The following is a 16146-nucleotide window of genomic DNA, read 5'->3' on the forward strand; positions in this document are numbered from 1 at the left end:
CAACTCCGAGCAGGAATCGTCGGCTTTCTGACTTGTTGTTCGTCAGTGTACCAGCTAGGCTTGGAAACGAGTTACAGTCGGCGGCGGACTGGGCAAACAAGCGCGCCTCCCCCACCCCCAGTAGGACTCGGAACTCGATCTCCCGTGTATAAATTGCGACGCTCGCCGTCGTCCTGGCACCACGACTCAGCAATTGACTCACCTCAACACCCGCGCCCCGCGCAACTCGCCTTCGATCGAAATCCAAGGAACCAGCCAGCATGAAGCTTCTTTTCGCCGCCGTCTGCGGCCTCCTACTCCTGCTGAACGGTATGTGTTGTTCTGCTTGTTCTTGCTAATTTCTCCAGGTGGTTTACTTGCTGTCGTGCATTGTTCTGCTCTCGGATCGGAGCTTTAATTAACGTTGTTGTTAGCAGCTGCTCATGTGGAGTCCCGACGCCATCGCGACAGCGACTCGGGCCGGCGGTATAAGCTGTTCGTGTTCGGCGACGAGTTCGCCGACGCCGGCAACTTCCCGCTAGCAGACCTGACCAAGACGACGCGCGCATGGTACTACCCGTACGGCAGCAACGACAAGGAGCACGGCGCCACTCCAAGCGGCCGCTTCTCCAACGGCTTGGTCCTCTCTGATTTCTTCGGTACGTAATAATAAGCTCGGATCAGTACTTAATATTCTAAATCCTGGCCCTGTCTCATCAATACATAATTTGTGCAGCGAGGATTCTGGGGCGGAAGGAGTCCCCTCCGGCGGAGAGTAAGAGGAAGCAGGACGGCGTCGATCCGTCCGGCATGAACTTCGCCGTCGGCGGCGCCGGCGTGGTGGAGGGGACGAGCGACGCGCCCAGGCTCGGCAGGCAGGTGGACAAGTTCAAGAGGCTGGTCAGGCTCGGCATCATCGACGAGGACCTCACGGACTCCGTCGCGCTCATCGCCTTCTCCGGCAGGCGCGACTACGAGCGCTTCAACGACATGACCAGCACGGAGGTGAAGGCCAAGGCCCAGGAGGTGACGGACAAGATCGCCGACGCCGTGGACCAGCTGATGGACCTGGGCGTCGAGAAGGTGGTGGTGACCTCGCTGCCCCCGCTCGGGTGCACGCCGTGGCTGTCGAGGTCCGAGGACGGCGTCTACGATGCCAAGTGCGACAGCCAGAAGGTGGCGAGCATCCACAACTCGTACCTCGAGGAGAAGGTGTTCCAGGACGAGGCCGTCTTCAACCTCGACCTGAAAGCCGCATTCAGCCACTACGCGGGCCCGTCGCCGCGATCGAAGCAGTTCAAGTACAGGCTGGAGTCGTGCTGCGAGAGCTTCGACCAGAGCGGGTTCTGCGGGCAGGTGCAGGACGGTGAGCCGCAGTACAGCCTGGGGTCCAAGCCGGACAAGTTCTTCTACTGGGACGACATCAACCCGACCCATGCCGGATGGAAGGCCGTCGTCAAGGAGTTCGAGGAGTCCATCAAGAACTACCTCAATATCTAGATATACAGCTCTACTTAGACTTAGTTTATTTACATGCCAGTGACTGTGCTCACTATTATTAGGTTCCCGATTAGTTTCAATCGAGTCTGTTCTCTAGGTTTAGGAAGGTCATGTGAGTGATTTTTTTATAAACGTGCACATATTTTTTTTCAGTACTTCTGAAGTTCTGTGATATTTGTGTCCAACTGCTACAGTACCAACACCGTACCATCTCGTTTTCTGGATGTTTTTTTTCGCCAAGGTTTCTCTACAAATGGTCTCGTGCTAATTTTGTTGTTTCAACAATGGTGACGAGCTCGTGCTTTTTCTTCTCTTGCGCGGAGACCACTTCTGCGGTCATAAACATGTCCATCTAGGTTTCTTCTAAGTCAGATTTTTTAAATCTTGATTATCAATTATTAAAATTTGAGATCGATTTGACAACGCAAAGACTAACCATGAAATTTACTTTATTTATTAATTAACTCTTTTTTTATTTTAAACATTAATATATTCTTATAGATATTGCTAGACAAGATTAAAAAGGTTTAACTTAGCACAAAGGTATATGGACTTTTTTTAATTAAAGGGAGTATATATGATAATATTTTGAACGTTCATAGTACAAAATACCACCATCTTCTTATCATCTTGAGATCTCTATCATCTTCGTCGATGTATGCATGCATGGGGATTAGAACGAGTCATTTTGTCGAGGAATCCCTTATTCAATAGGCGTACCTAGAATGGAGGAATCTTGAGTCTCGCAAGACGCTGAAACCACGTAAACGAGGAGCCCCTGCAAGGCAATCGAAATCTGAATCTGAGGAGCAGTAACTGTTTTGCCTAACCGGCAACACGAAGCAAGCCATGACATTTTCGCCATGACCCTCTGGCTTGCAGTTGCAGCAGCATGGATTTCTGAACAGAAGCTCGCCTGCGCAATGTGCCGCGCCTTCTTAAAGCTCTCTGCAGGTCGATGGCGACTGCGAGATGGCACCGATTTTCACATGCCTGGTTCTGGTCCGCCTGATAAGGATTTCCCTGAAAGGCTGAGACCTCCTTGTGGCCTGTACGAACCAGGACACTGTCCCGAAGCTCTCCATGGTTACCTCTGTCTGGGAACTGAGAGCCATTCACTTCATTGATTGCAAGCCCTGTCACTCACATGCTGCAAGCACATGTATGTACTTAACTTGCCCCGTTCTGCAAAGATAACGTTGGATTACTCGCTGAGCTTATGTATCCTCGTCGGCGCGCCTACAAATTGAGACCCACTTGAGCCTTGGTGACACACGCCAGGACAGTAGTAGAGTGATCATAGCCTCACACTGCCACAGTTGCCGCACCACGCTCTGACGCCTCTCTCGACGGCGGCCATGGCGTCCGCGGCGCACCACCCCTGCTTCGGCGGCCTCCTCCCGGAGCGGCTCGGCTACGTCCAGTGCAGCTTCTGCGCCACCATCCTACTGGTAACAACGACTTCGATATCCTGCATGCTCTGAAAATTCAAACCGCCAGACGCCAGAGCGCGCACGATTTTCACAGACGTGGCGTGCTGTGTGTGCACGCGTGTATACATGCAGGTGAGCGTCCCGTGCGGCGGCGGCCTGCAGCTGGAGACGGTGGCCGTGCAGTGCGGCAACTGCGCCGGCATCCTCTCCGTCACGGTGCCACCGTCGCCTCCGGCGTCCATCGAGCTACTGCTGCAGGTCACCACCGTTTATCTTTCGTAATCTAAGCATGGGTACGCGCATGGCTTGGTTCTTTGGGTTCCAGTTGCGCAGCGCCTGAAGAAGTATATCGCAACGCTGTGGCTGTCTGATGACACAGGAGCCGGCCCTTGATCCGCCGCCGAGGGACTCTGACGAGAGCAGTGCAGAGGACAGGGAGGCGGAGGCCGCAGTTGCAGAGAACCATGCATTCCCTGCGGTTAACAAACGTAGGTGACATGCAGTTTTACAGTCCTTTCCTATCGTCCTTTGAATCGATCGATCCATGGATGCTGAACGAGTAGCTGAATAAGCACCCTTTTGAAACATTTTCGCAGCTCCGGTGAGGAAGCAGCGGACGCCGTCAGCCTACAACTGCTTCATCAAGTAAGAGCACCCAGCACTTGCCACCAGTTGCATAAGTACAAGAGCAACCAATCTAACGCTGTATATAATAGCCAATAGATGCCTCTGATACACTCATACAGGTTGAAGGCATAAAAATTGTATTTCATTGGAATTGTCAGCTATACAAACTAACTACTGGTTATGTTCTGATTGGAATTTAAACATATTAAACTGTTTATCAGGTGAGCGGCAATGAAATCTTTAACATGTGCTCAATCTGTTCTCAGGGAGGAGATAAGGAGGATCAAGGCGAGAGACCCTAACATAACCCATAAAGAGGCCTTCAGCGCTGCTTCGAAGAACGTAAGCACCCTTCAGCTGACTGCAAAGCTCCAAACTCTTTCTGCCTCACTAAGTTCTGCTTTGTACATCACTATCCATCAAAGATTCTTCATATTTTTTTTTAGCAAATTACCATATGGGTTGCTTCAATGCAGTGGGCTCACTTACCAAGAATCCAGCAGAAGGAAAACTGAAAGATCTGCTCCTGCTGCAAACAATTTCAAGATCTGCAAGCTGCAAAACAGGATTAACTGCGACCTGAATAAGGCAATGCTGTAGTCAGGTTCAGAAAAAGCAAACAGGATCCACGTTGTAGCTTCAGATGAGTTCCATGGACTTCCATTTTGTACATAAACCTTATGCGTGTGGTGCCAGAACTTGATAAATGCAGTATGGCTTGCAGCTCTTGTATCAGTAGTATTGACAGGACTAGGATATTATACGAAACCTAATGAATCCAGTAACACAACTGCAGCAGGACTGATAGTCAAACACGGTTTTATGAAATTAAGCATATAAAACTTGCTCAACCAGCTCTAGTGGTAAGCATAACATGTTGTAAGCAATTTGATTAACATCCATGACTCAGCTGCTGTTCCCTCCATCAGAACAATACAGAGAAAGAAAAGGAGGGAAGACTGAAGTTGATATTACACAAAGATCTCTAACTATATTTTGATCCAAGCTAGTGTATCAAAGCATCACTCTTTCAAAGCATCACTCTTTCGATGCGGGCATCAACCGGAGCCTTTCCTCAGAAGCTTTACCCGACCCATTCTCCTCTGACAAAAGTGCCTGCAGGTCACTCCCATTTGCCAGGCTGTTGAACTCCACTGATTTTGAGGGCAATGCCGGATAACGCCGCTGGCAAAGGGTCATTAGCCTCTTGATCGACTGAAGGTACTTGCGAGTGGTCTCATCGTTCATGATGTGAGCAACACTGTTTGTGTAAATCTTCTCTCGAGCAGAACGCTCATGGATACCAACCATAGTGACTCCAATAGGCCATGGTGCATTCCCAATGGCCAGCTTGATGTATTGGTCCATTGCTGCTAAATAATCACGCTTCATGCAGCATTCAACAATAACAAGCAATGCTTGACGGATGTCATCAGGAAGAACCTAAACACATTCAACAATAGCCAGTGTCAGAGTTGCCAAACAATTTAAGAAAAGGCTGTAATGGAAAGGGAAAAAATGGAGAATATCTTTATAACATTAATAGTAATGTAAACATAATCAATATTCAGATGCACATCAAGATTTAGCTCAAGCATAGAGTGAATGGTAAGCTCAAACCCCAAATGGCAAGCGAGTAATAGTTGTATGAAAGCTTAGATTAATGCCTGGAAACCAGAATTTAGTTGACAGTTCAGCTGAATTGCAGAACCATATCCTAGGCCAGAGCCTATTTAACAACAAATTTGGAGCCACAGTGTGCCAGAATTAGGATCTCTGCTAGTACAGAACATATGCAAATGAATGAACCAAAACTTTGAATGTTTAAGAAAATGTTGTCCGTATGAAGGTAGGGCTTGAAATTTCACACACACAAAAAAAAAACACTCAACTCTCCTGCATTCCAAAATCTTCAAGTATGTCTTTTCATCAATTAATAAATCTGACAGCCAGAATATGAAAACTCCAAATATTTGGGACACATTAACTGTCTGTTTGTTTGTAGGTACTCCTTACATGCATAAGAAGTATACTGAACTTGCAAAGAATATATGCTGCAAAATGAACTTCAATTTGATACTCTTAGAAGAAGTGTTTATTTTATTTATCCGACATGAATTACTTCACATAAAATGTAAAATAAAATGATTTTAGAGAGACATGATATTTAGTGTAAAAGTAACAGTGTAACACAGAATGTGCAGGAAAGGCCAAATATAAAGTGCTGAAAACTAAGTATCACACTGATTGGGAATCAATATGTGCCTTGTATGTTTTCCATTATGGCATAGATATTCTACTACTACAGATCTCTTGCAAAAAGTAGTAGAGCAATCACAGGAAGACAGTGTTTCCATCTTTAGGTGATAACGTGAATTCCAAGTTACTGAAGAAATAACAGTTGAACATTTATATCCCTGTCGGGAAAAAAGCATTTTACTGGAGTCAAGTGACTGTAGGCCCAACAAAATCATGGTATAGTTTTAATGTCACTATCTTAGTTCCCTTGAATATCTCAAAAACTAGGTTGCTATTTATGCTCTGAAGCGCATACCTGAAACAAGCAAGACATTGTGAAGCGCAAGAACCAAAATGATTTAAGCAACAGATTGCAAACCCGATGAAAACTATGCAGAATTTTCCAATCTAGCTTAAAGGCCCTAAAATTGAACTTATCAGTCAGTTTCCCACAATCCTAAATTTCTGAGGTACACATTACTGCAACAAGATTCATTTTAAAATCTCACTCAATTTACTAATTTACAGTACATTTCTGCATAACTGTTTCTATTTGAAGTGCAATCAAGATAATAGCACAATCTAAGCAACCCACATATGGGAAATCGCATAAGAATTCATACCTTCTTCCTGCAGAACTCGAACAGGGGGCTGAGATACCGTGCACACTGCTTGAATGTTGCAACCATCGACTTCCCCTTGGCTGTCCGCTTCTCCAGCTCTGTCATATCATCCAGCTCCTGGTTCCACTCGTTAAGCAGCTTCTTGAAGAACACCAAAATCTTGTCTTCGTTGCAAAGCTCCTCAAACTTGGTCCTCATCCTCTTGGAATCCTTGTCTGCATCAGCATCGTCCCCGCTGCCCTTGCCATCCCCGTCATCCGCACTGTCCCCAGCAGCACCACCGTCACCACCATCGCCCCCGCCGACACGCTTCCCCTTGCCCTTGGCGTAGGTGTCCCTCCCGGACTTCTGCCGCTTGCGCATCTCGATCATGTCGCGGAGGAAGTCGTTGGTCTGCCCCTCGGTCATGTCGAGGTCGTCGATGTCGTCGATGACGCCGGACTTGAGCACGAGCTTGAAGCGCGCGAGGCGGGCGTCGTCGTCCTCCCCGAAAAGCGTGACGGGCTCGCGCAGCACGCGGAGGCGCCGCACCACCTCGTGCCGCGGGAGGTCGAGCTCGTCGATGCGGCGCTCCTCGGAGAGCAGCGCCTCCTCCTGCGTGGTCTTCTTCGGCGCGAGGGCGGGCGGGACGGAGGCCGACGAGGAGGCGGCGGCGGCGGCGGTGGAGGAGCTAGGGTTAGGGTTCCCCGCCGCCGCCTGGGCCGCGGCGTCGGGGTTGCTGGGGTCGGAGCCCGCTGTGCCCGCGGCGGAATCGGAGGAGGCCGCCGGCGCGCTGGCCTTGGCGAGGAGCTGGCGCTGCTCGTCCCGGCGCTTCTGGAGCTGCTTCTGCTCCAGCTCCGACCGCCGCACGAAGCTCTTCCCGCCGAAGTCCGCCGACGCCGACTTCCGCTTCTTCTCCAGTTCCCGCTTCAGAAGATCCATCGCGCCCCCGCCCGCTCGGCTTCGATTCTCCGGGAGGCGGTGCCGCGCCGCCGTGCCGGTGCGGATATCCTAGCCGAGGTCGGTGTGTTTGACCGCGCCCCCAAATAGAACACGACTCCGACATGTCTTCCGTTGCTTTGGGCTGCACTACTAAAAAGACGCCGCAGAGGATCCGGCCCGTTTCGCTTTCCCAATCGCGAGAAGGGGGGCGCTGCCGTTGCCGACCATGTCGCAGCAGCCTGCGCCGCCGCCGCCGTATCGACCGTACAGGCAGGTCCGGGCGGCGACGCCCCACAGCCGGGCGGTCTCCTGCGTGCGCTTCTCTCCCTGCGGGCGCCTCCTCGCAACGGCGTCCCTCGACGGGACGGTGGCGCTGCTCTCCCCGTCCTCGCTCGCCGTAATCGCCGTCCTGCGCGGCCACACCGACGGCGTCTCCGACCTGTCCTGGTCCACGGAGTCGTACTACCTCTGCACCGCCTCCGACGACCGCACCCTCCGCGTCTGGGACATCCGTTCCGTCCTCGCCGGCGGCGCCCAGGGCGCCGCCGATCCCGGCGCCGACCGCTGCGTCCGCGTGCTCAAGGGGCACACCAACTTCGTCTTCAGCGCCAACTTCAACCCGCAGACGAGCTCGCAGATCGCCTCCGGGGGATTCGACTGCACGGTTCGCATCTGGGACGTCAAGAGCGGCCGATGCAACCGCGCCATCGACGCGCACTCCGAGCCCGTCACCTCTGTGCATTTCATTAGGGACGGCTCAATCATTGTGTCGGGAAGCCATGACGGGAGCTGCAAGATTTGGGACGCCAAGACTGGGGCTTGCCTCAAGACTGTCATCGACGACAAGAAGCCCGCCGTCTCCTTCTCCATGTTCTCGCCCAATGGCAAGTTCATCCTCGTCGCCGCGCTCGATGACTCACTGGTATGGCCAATTAATTTCCTGCTGATTCATAATACTCATTTAGGTATCAACTCCTCATAACGGAATGAAGTCTTTGGGATGATAGTGCCTAGATAAGCTCTAATCTTGTTATAGTCGAAGTTCAAAACCCTTAGGCATTATGAATTGCAGATTGCCCTATAGTCATTTAGGATGGGAAACTCCTGCTATTTTATTGTAATATGCAAACCAAAACCCGTGGTGCCTAGCATGGTCTTTTTCGAGTAATTTTGGGTATCGAGGTAGCATTAATTCATTTGGATATAGGTAACTGCAGACTCTAGATAGTTTTGTGTCTGACTTTCACTTTCAATTGAATTTCCCTTGCCTATGAACCAAAAGATTAGTTACCCCTGTGGACTATGCTATCTGAAGCTGCAGTGTTGATCTTCGCAAGCAGATAGCAAATCTGCTCTTCTTTCAAAGAACAACAATGATATTTTATTCCCCAAGAGAAAATCTTCTTCGCAAGCAAAGTGTTATTTGCAGTCATATAACTTACTATTACTGAGGTGATCTAATGCATCATTGTTCTTGAATATCTACAAAAAGACATAAGACTCAAACCTTCAGGTGCATGACTAAATTTGTTTATACTTCCGTACCAGTTTCTCTATCAATAATGTTTAGATGCTTTGAGTCGTGTTGATTTTTAAGTAAATAATGACACGAGTGTTAGAAACTTTGGTTCTCCTGGTTGTCAAGGAGTTGTTCAAATGGGTTGTATTATAATTCCTCATAGGCTCATACAACAGTTATGACTGCAATCTTGTCTTCAATTAAATCTTGTTGGCATGGAAGCTGCATGTTCCACTACCAGGGATGGAAAATTTAGATATTAAACTCCTACTGTCTGACTCATTGTAACGAGTGAAAAAAACTTTAGCCATAGCAAGAGAAAAATCATTCTAAGGGTCATTGAATTTTAGGTTGATTCTTAATTCTATTAAGCAGGAGGAACAAGTTTTGTAATTTGCATATTGCCTGGTTGTTGCTTTTTTGTTCTTTGCTGAAGTTTCGCAATTGTAACATATGTGCACATTTAGCATATTGCCATGAATATTTCTTATTGAAGCTTCATGTGGAAAATGTAGCACTTATCTATCATTGGTCTAGTTTGATCCATAGCACATAAATGCCCCTTTGAGAGCTTCATGTAGCCTGGTTAGTTGCATTTAGTTTCATATATTTTCATGTCATGTGGCTGAGAAACTTTGGTATGTTGTATCCTACTAGTAGTTGCCAGGGCAGTTTTATTCATGATGCTAGCTGTGCTTTCTATTTCATGCAATATGATCAAAGATAGTAATTTGTTCAAAGTTTTTTGGTTACTGGTTTGCTGGAAATGTGCTTCCTAACTTTATTATTGCCATTTGCCACCCTGCAGAAACTATGCAACTTTGCTACTGGCAAGTTCTTGAAGGTATACAGTGGACATGTGAACAGAGTATACTGCATCCAGTCTGCGTTTTCCGTTACGAACGGGAAGTACATTGTGAGTGGATCAGAAGACAATTGTGTGTACATATGGGATCTGCAAGGGAGAAATATTCTTCAGAAACTGGAAGGCCATACTGACACTGTCATCTCAGTATCCTGCCATCCAACAGAGAACAAGATTGCTTCCGGTGGCCTTGATAATGATAGGACTGTGAGACTATGGGTTCAAGATAGCTGATGAACTTGCAAAAGGAAAACTGTAGTGACAAGTAGCTCATGGGCTCAAACCTAAACTGTACTACTCGACATCTTAATGAGAAATATGTCGTGGCTTCCGGCAAAAGTAGACATTTAACTTGATTGCAGTGGTTTGTTTCAATCTAATGTGTTATCCTAAACATGGACAGATCAACAGATCTCCTAATGTTGTGATATGTAGGATGCAGCCATATAGGATACATCCCTTGCACACGGACAAATGAAACAAATAGCTTTCCCCAACAAATATGAAAATTAAAACGTAACTGCATGGTAGAAAGGTACAATTGCATTTCTAATCATGGTCTCGAACATAGTTTGCAATATGCCTTTTGCCTAGATTTATGAAGACACGTAACACGATGCAGTATCATCCTTACGAAAACTGGCAAGAACAGATCACGTCAGCGACCCAACTGCAGAGGGCAGTGCTGCAGGCGAGTCCTGGGTCCGAAGCATCTACCCAAGAGATCAATGGCAAGAACAGAATTTGGTGCGCCAGAAACCTTGTTGTAGTCGCAGCACATGTACACGGTGTCCTCGCTCATGGACCGGGAAACCCTGGCACGCATCGAGAGCGAACGGCTCGTGCCCATGAACAAGGCGCGCCCACACAACCCATGCATAGGCTCAGTGCTTCTTGTGTCCAATCTCACCCGGTACGTCGTATACTTCCCAGAAAAGAATGTATTGTCGGGATGGCCGTGGCACGCGAGATGGACCAAGATTAGCTCTCCGCCATTGTCAACTAGCTGCAACTCATCGTTGTAACCAAAGCCATTGCCTGGTTCGAAATCGACGGCCACCGCCAGCTGCGGCCGCCGGTTCGCCGTGGTTTCCACCACCAAGATGTTCTCCGAGGTGACGCAGTAGAAGCGGCCTGCAAAGGACATGGCTGACTTCGACCGGCCGCTGGCATGGAGCCGCGTCCAGAACTTGTCTCCGGGCCTGGCGACGGCTATACCATAACCGAAGCCGTAATGGAGCGCGACCATGGAGTTGCCGGTGAGGCCGGCGCTCCCCACCCCGAAATCTCTTATGGCTCGTTCGGTTGTCTGAGAATAGATCAGCACCAAGATTTGTTTCGGGCCGGGCTAGGATCAAGGGAAACCCCCTGTTTCATTCAATCCCCCTGTTTTCATTCCTCTCTTCATTTTCTTAATTCCCGTGACCTTTTGCTGTTCGGTTGGGCAGGATTGAAGTTGGATCGGGAATCTCCGGTGTCAATACTAGAACCAAAAGTTACTATCGCTAGTACAACACACAAGCTCATTTCTACACAAGCTAAAAAAAATAGCTGGTTGCTGCAAAGATAAAAAAAATAGCTGGTTGCTGCAAAGATATCTTTGACATACTTTCTGCAAAGTAATTTCTGTATCAAATACTTTTGGGAGCCTTCTTGGCCACTTTGACAGCTTAGTTTAATTTACAAACCAAGTGAAAACACACATCATTTTAACATCTAGATGATCAGAATGATACAAGACATGACGGCTTGAGTATTTTTCAACATGATACAAAGCAAGTAAACTGAGACCCCAAACACTACTTTAACTTTTCCAGAGTTTCCACAAAGTGAAATTTCTGCAAGGTACCATGCCATCGAGACACCTCTCTCAATTGGCTTTTACGAGACTTGGATAAAACAAAATTTAAATAATTATTGAAGAACAGAGGAAGCGATATTTGAAAACATGCACATGCAGTCATGATGTATGCAGACCATGAACTAATGGTACATTAATAAATCCACAAGGATATACATCAATTTTAGGTGCTAGCAGGCAGAAACATGCTCACTCATGTGCTACTGCACTTAACAATTAAAATAGACTACAGCTGTACTAGAACACAATGGAGTGGGATTGCTTTTGTTGTAATCAGGAGTAACACCCAACATTTAGATTTTTCCTCAAAGCAAAGTGTTCCAATAAACTAAAAGAGATATATTCAAAGCAAAATATTTAGCAACAAGGCAAGCAGCTAACAATGATTAGAAATGCTTGTGACAGTAAGGCAACTTGCTATGCGGTAACAAGGATAACAAATTCCACACTTGTAGCTTCGATAGGATTTCTTATAATTTGGATATGCTATTTTTGGTATCAATCTATTAGGAATAAATTTACATAGTTATGGTTCATTTACGTTTTTTTATGATATGAAGGGGTTTTTTTCTTTTTTTTTTGATTTGAGAACCCCTTGAACGTCTTTTCAAAGGGTTCTCAAAAATTCGAGATAGATCTAATCGGACTTTTTTACTTTTTTTGAATTTTATGTTTTTTCCACTATGGAATTTTTTCCACAATGAAATATAGAGCGGACTAGTTAAAAAAAGAAAATCCTATTTAGGATAATAATTGGATAATAGAGCCTGTACCCTGTCAACGGATAGCAAGAGAACTAAATCTGGATAAAAACCAATTCCTATTACTGGTAAAAAGATACAGATTAAAAGAAATAGTTCCCATGGTCCAGAATCCACGAAATGTTCATTTGGAACATGAAATAGCTTGTATCCATAGAACATCTGCGTAACATAGATAATAAATAAATAGGATTAATATCATTCCAATTGCCTAATTGGTGTACTAGGTAGCTGTCAAGCAAAGGGAGTCGTTCCGAGGGTGAGGAGGTAGGGTTCCAATCCGAGCCGTGGAGTGTAGGAGGAATCCAATCCGGGCTGGTTTCCTTTCCAAGCTGGGCCAAAACGAACAGCTCCTTTCCAAGCCGGGCCAAAACGAACCCTCTTTCAATGCCAGCTTGATTTCGAACCGGGCCACTTCAAACCACCCGGAACGGGCCTCGTTCTAGGCCAATCCGGTGAAAACGAACAGGGCCTTAGGGGGTGTTTGGATACACCCTCCTAAACTTTAGTACCTGTCACATCGGATGTGTGGATACTAATTAGGAGTATTAAATATAGTCTAATTACAAAACTAATTGCACAGATGGAGTCTAATTCGCGAGACGAATCTATTAAGCCTAATTAGTCCATGATTTGACAATGTGGTGCTACAGTAACTATTTGCTAATGATGGATTAATTAGGCTTAATAGATTCGTCTCACGAATTAGTATAGGGGTTTTGCAGTTAGTTTTATAATTAGTTCATGTTTAGTCCTCCTAATTAGTGTCCGAACATCCGATGTGACCCTCCTAAAGTTTAGCACCTCGTATGCAAACACCCCTTTAACCTGTGGTGGGGCACGGAGTCCTTGAAGTTGAGCAGCAGCACGGTCACGCGCGGGAGGTTGGCCGTGCGCTGCCCCATCAGCAGGTTGAGGAGTTGGAAGGCGAGGGTATCCTGCCAGCACAGGACGATGAGGCCCTCGACGGTGGACCCGAAGAGGTGGTGGCGGCCGTAGAGATCCAGGATGCGCACGTGGATGGACTTGCCGGTGGAGACGTCCAGGAAGGATCGCCGGCTACCGAAGTGGAAGGGGCACGGGAGCATGATCCACTGCCGGGGGTGGAACCGCCACCCGCGGCGATCAAGGACGTCGTGCACGCGTGGGTCGTCGATGCACGCGCGCCACGCGGTGCACACCGTGCGGAAGCGGAGGTAGTCGGTGATGCTGTGGGCACTGCTGGTGAATGAGCCTTCGATACCGGGTCCAAACCCTCTTGTTGTACCGGTTGTGCAACCAGTATTGCTATTTTGGTACTAAAGGGTATTAAAAAAATAAAAAAAAGAAATCCACCGACCGGAGTTCCGAGCCACACCCCGCCGCCGTCCGCCCGAGCGCCGGAGTCCCAGCCGCACAGCACCTGAGCCCCGCAAGAGAGAGAGGGAGGGAGGGATGCGGCGTACTTACGCTGCTTAGCCACCGCCACCGCCACCACCACCGCCGCTCCTTAGCCCATCGATTGCCGTCGACGCCGAATCTGAAGGAGAGGTGGCCGCTACTCCAAGATCCACGTGCTTCTTGCTCTGCCATGCCTGCCGACGCTCCACCACCGCGCCCTCCCGCCGGAGCTCCGCCGCTCCTTACTTTGCCACGCCCTGCCGACGCTCCGTCGCCTCGCTGCGCCCTCCTGTCTTGCCTCTGCCGCTCCTTGCCCCGCCGCCGTCTCGCCACGTGTAAGAGGTGAGGGGCGAGCGGCGGGGGGAGGAAAGGGGCGGCGATGGGATCTGTATGGGGGAGAGAGGGAGGGGATTTAGCTGGGGAGAGAGAGGGGATTCGGCGGGGAGAAGAAGAGAGAGAGGCGTGGGTGAGAGGATGAGCGGATAAGTGTGGGGAGGGGGTGAGCGTGGGGTGAGAGAGAAAAGGGGGCTGACGCATGAGGAGAGGTTGCGATTTAGTACCGGGTCGAGGTTCCATCCGGTACTAAAAACCCTCATGCACATTAGTACCGGTTGGAGGCTTCAACCGGTACTGATGAGTGACCTTTAGTACCGGGTGAAACCTCCACCCGGTACTAATAAGGATCACGGGAGGCTCTTCGAGGACTAGCCGTTATACTTGATACTAATACTTATATTAGTACCGAGTCAAAATGCAACCGGTACTTAAACCTCGGGATGAATGCTGAGTTCTCTAGCAGTGGGGAGAGGAGGAGACCGGCAATCTGCCCCGCCAACCCAGCGGTCAGGTTCGCCCAATCACCCCTGCATGCACGCGCGCGCTGCCCCGTCCCGGTGCCCCTGCGTTTCGCGCGCCGGCAACCCATGTCGTCCGCTGGTGATCAATGCTGGTTGTATTGTATCCGGCTTAAACCCTAAACCCTCCAATTTAGTATTACAAAGAAACCTCCAATATATAATTTCAGTTGTCAAGTGGAGTCCATCTAAAACTTCTACTGTATCACCATGTATCACCACCACCAGGGATGTAAAATCGATCTTAAACTTCTACTGTCATATATAGATATACTAATGGGAGTATATGCAAGTGTTTTTCAATTCTTCGAGACATTCGAATTTGTGTGCCTCCATTATTCCATATCTACTCAACTGCTTCTCTGGCCAACTAATTCGGCGAGCTAGTTTTAGGGTTGAGTTTCAGGATTCAGAGATTTGGGTTTCAGGGTGTGCAGGTAGGTGTAAACGAAGGCCATGGGCAGCGCGCCACTGTGAGAACGCTAGACGGCCACCGGACCCGACGAGCATGAAAAAAACGCAAAGTTGATTCTGCGCGCGAGCGCTACGAGCGATTCCAGCGCGCGACGACAAGCATCCTCCTTTCCCTTTCACGTGTTGTAATGATGATTAGATTGTATTGGATTGTTCGCTTGGCTTTTCTGTTTTGTGAGAATTCGTATGTCTTGTAATGATCAATTTGGAGGCTCCACAAATACTAATGAAAAAACATGAAAAAAAACATGGCTTTCCGATAAGCTTGACTTGAATGGATCACAATAAAAGAAAAAGGAAGCATGAATACAAAACGTTGCTCTAGTTTTAAGAACAAACGTAGCGTGCTAAGTAAAAAGCTGTATAGTGTATCCTCCATATCAAACTTGACTTCTGCGGCAGCACTTGTACACCTAATGTCACATGAAATAACTTTTGGCTCTTCGGTCACCGCCTTGCAGCAGCACACATACACGGTGTCAGCATCGATGGACGACGACACCTCGGTTGATACCAAAGACCGAACGAGTCGTGCCAGTGAACAAGGCTCTTCCCTTGCATTGAGGCTTGAGCGTAGCCAAACTCGCCATGTCTCCCGAGTCAAGTTTCACCCTGTACACGCTGCACCTCCTGTGATTGCAGGGTTCATCGGAGGGGCGAACATGATAACCAAGAATCAACTCCCCGTCGTTATCCGCCAGGAACATGTGGTTTCGCAAGTAAACTTCTGCGCCTCTGTGCACGGCGGCCACTGCGTGTCCCGGCGGCTGTTGGCTCGCCGTAGCTTCAACCGTTGAGACGTTCTTCGAGTTGGCAAGGCAGATGCGGCCGTCGAACGGCAGTGCCGATTTGATCCTGTTGTGGAACCTGAGACGCGTCCAGAACATGTCGCCGGGTCTGGCTACGGACAGGGAAGAGCTCCGAAAGTGAAGCGCGACCATGGAGTCGCCGGCGAGGTCCGCGCCACGCAGCACGAAGTTCCTTAGCTTTTCTTGCAACCTTTGTCCCGTGGCGTCCAGTAGCGACGATGCGTTCGGGACGATGGCGATCTGCCCCGTCAGCAGGTTGAGGAGTTGGACGGCGTGGGTGTCGTCTCGTCGGCACAGGACGA

The 16146-nt window shown here is 48.6% G+C and overlaps 4 protein-coding genes across 4 annotated transcripts; 3 read left to right on the forward strand and 1 right to left on the reverse strand.

The window, feature by feature from the left end:
• Positions 1-43: 43 nt before the first annotated feature.
• On the forward strand, positions 44-1541 carry LOC117846582 (GDSL esterase/lipase At5g03610). The gene is made up of 2 exons (XM_072291592.1): positions 44-309; positions 417-1541. Exon 2 carries the CDS (start codon positions 790-792, stop codon positions 1477-1479), a length of 690 nt encoding a protein of 229 aa, XP_072147693.1. The 5' UTR covers positions 44-309; positions 417-789; the 3' UTR covers positions 1480-1541.
• Positions 1542-2412: 871 nt separating this feature from the next.
• On the forward strand, positions 2413-4139 carry LOC117844628 (protein YABBY 7). The gene is made up of 6 exons (XM_072291917.1): positions 2413-2930; positions 3045-3179; positions 3292-3400; positions 3509-3557; positions 3806-3943; positions 4016-4139. Exons 1-6 carry the CDS (start codon positions 2838-2840, stop codon positions 4137-4139), a joined length of 648 nt encoding a protein of 215 aa, XP_072148018.1. The 5' UTR covers positions 2413-2837.
• A 202-nt stretch (positions 4140-4341) lies between these two features.
• On the reverse strand, positions 4342-7446 carry LOC117844626 (uncharacterized). The gene is made up of 2 exons (XM_034725355.2): positions 6401-7446; positions 4342-4982 (listed from the first exon to the last, which is right to left on the reverse strand). Exons 1-2 carry the CDS (start codon positions 7319-7321, stop codon positions 4578-4580), a joined length of 1326 nt encoding a protein of 441 aa, XP_034581246.1. The 5' UTR covers positions 7322-7446; the 3' UTR covers positions 4342-4577.
• Positions 7447-7450: 4 nt separating this feature from the next.
• Positions 7451-10080, forward strand: LOC117844627 (COMPASS-like H3K4 histone methylase component WDR5B). Its single transcript, XM_034725356.2, has 2 exons — positions 7451-8243; positions 9649-10080. Exons 1-2 carry the CDS (start codon positions 7548-7550, stop codon positions 9937-9939), a joined length of 987 nt encoding a protein of 328 aa, XP_034581247.1. The 5' UTR covers positions 7451-7547; the 3' UTR covers positions 9940-10080.
• Positions 10081-16146: the final 6066 nt, after the last annotated feature.

Source organism: Setaria viridis, chromosome 2 (genome assembly GCF_005286985.2).
Source record: "Setaria viridis chromosome 2, Setaria_viridis_v4.0, whole genome shotgun sequence".
Taxonomy (NCBI): domain Eukaryota; kingdom Viridiplantae; phylum Streptophyta; class Magnoliopsida; order Poales; family Poaceae; genus Setaria; species Setaria viridis.

Bases quoted from the DNA above. Each gene is read 5' to 3' on its own strand.
- LOC117844627 (XM_034725356.2), top strand. From the start codon at position 7,548: ATGTCGCAGCAGCCTGCGCCGCCGCCGCCGTATCGACCGTACAGGCAG. The intron at 8,244-9,648 runs GTATGGCCAATT...GCCACCCTGCAG, and splicing joins CCGCGCTCGATGACTCACTG to AAACTATGCAACTTTGCTAC.
- LOC117844626 (XM_034725355.2), bottom strand. From the start codon at position 7,321: ATGGATCTTCTGAAGCGGGAACTGGAGAAGAAGCGGAAGTCGGCGTCG. The intron at 4,983-6,400 runs GTATGAATTCTT...GAATGTGTTTAG, and splicing joins TCGAGTTCTGCAGGAAGAAG to GTTCTTCCTGATGACATCCG.
- LOC117846582 (XM_072291592.1), top strand. From the start codon at position 790: ATGAACTTCGCCGTCGGCGGCGCCGGCGTGGTGGAGGGGACGAGCGAC.
- LOC117844628 (XM_072291917.1), top strand. From the start codon at position 2,838: ATGGCGTCCGCGGCGCACCACCCCTGCTTCGGCGGCCTCCTCCCGGAG. The intron at 3,401-3,508 runs GTAGGTGACATG...ACATTTTCGCAG, and splicing joins ATTCCCTGCGGTTAACAAAC to CTCCGGTGAGGAAGCAGCGG. The intron at 3,944-4,015 runs GTACATCACTAT...GCTTCAATGCAG, and splicing joins GCCTCACTAAGTTCTGCTTT to TGGGCTCACTTACCAAGAAT.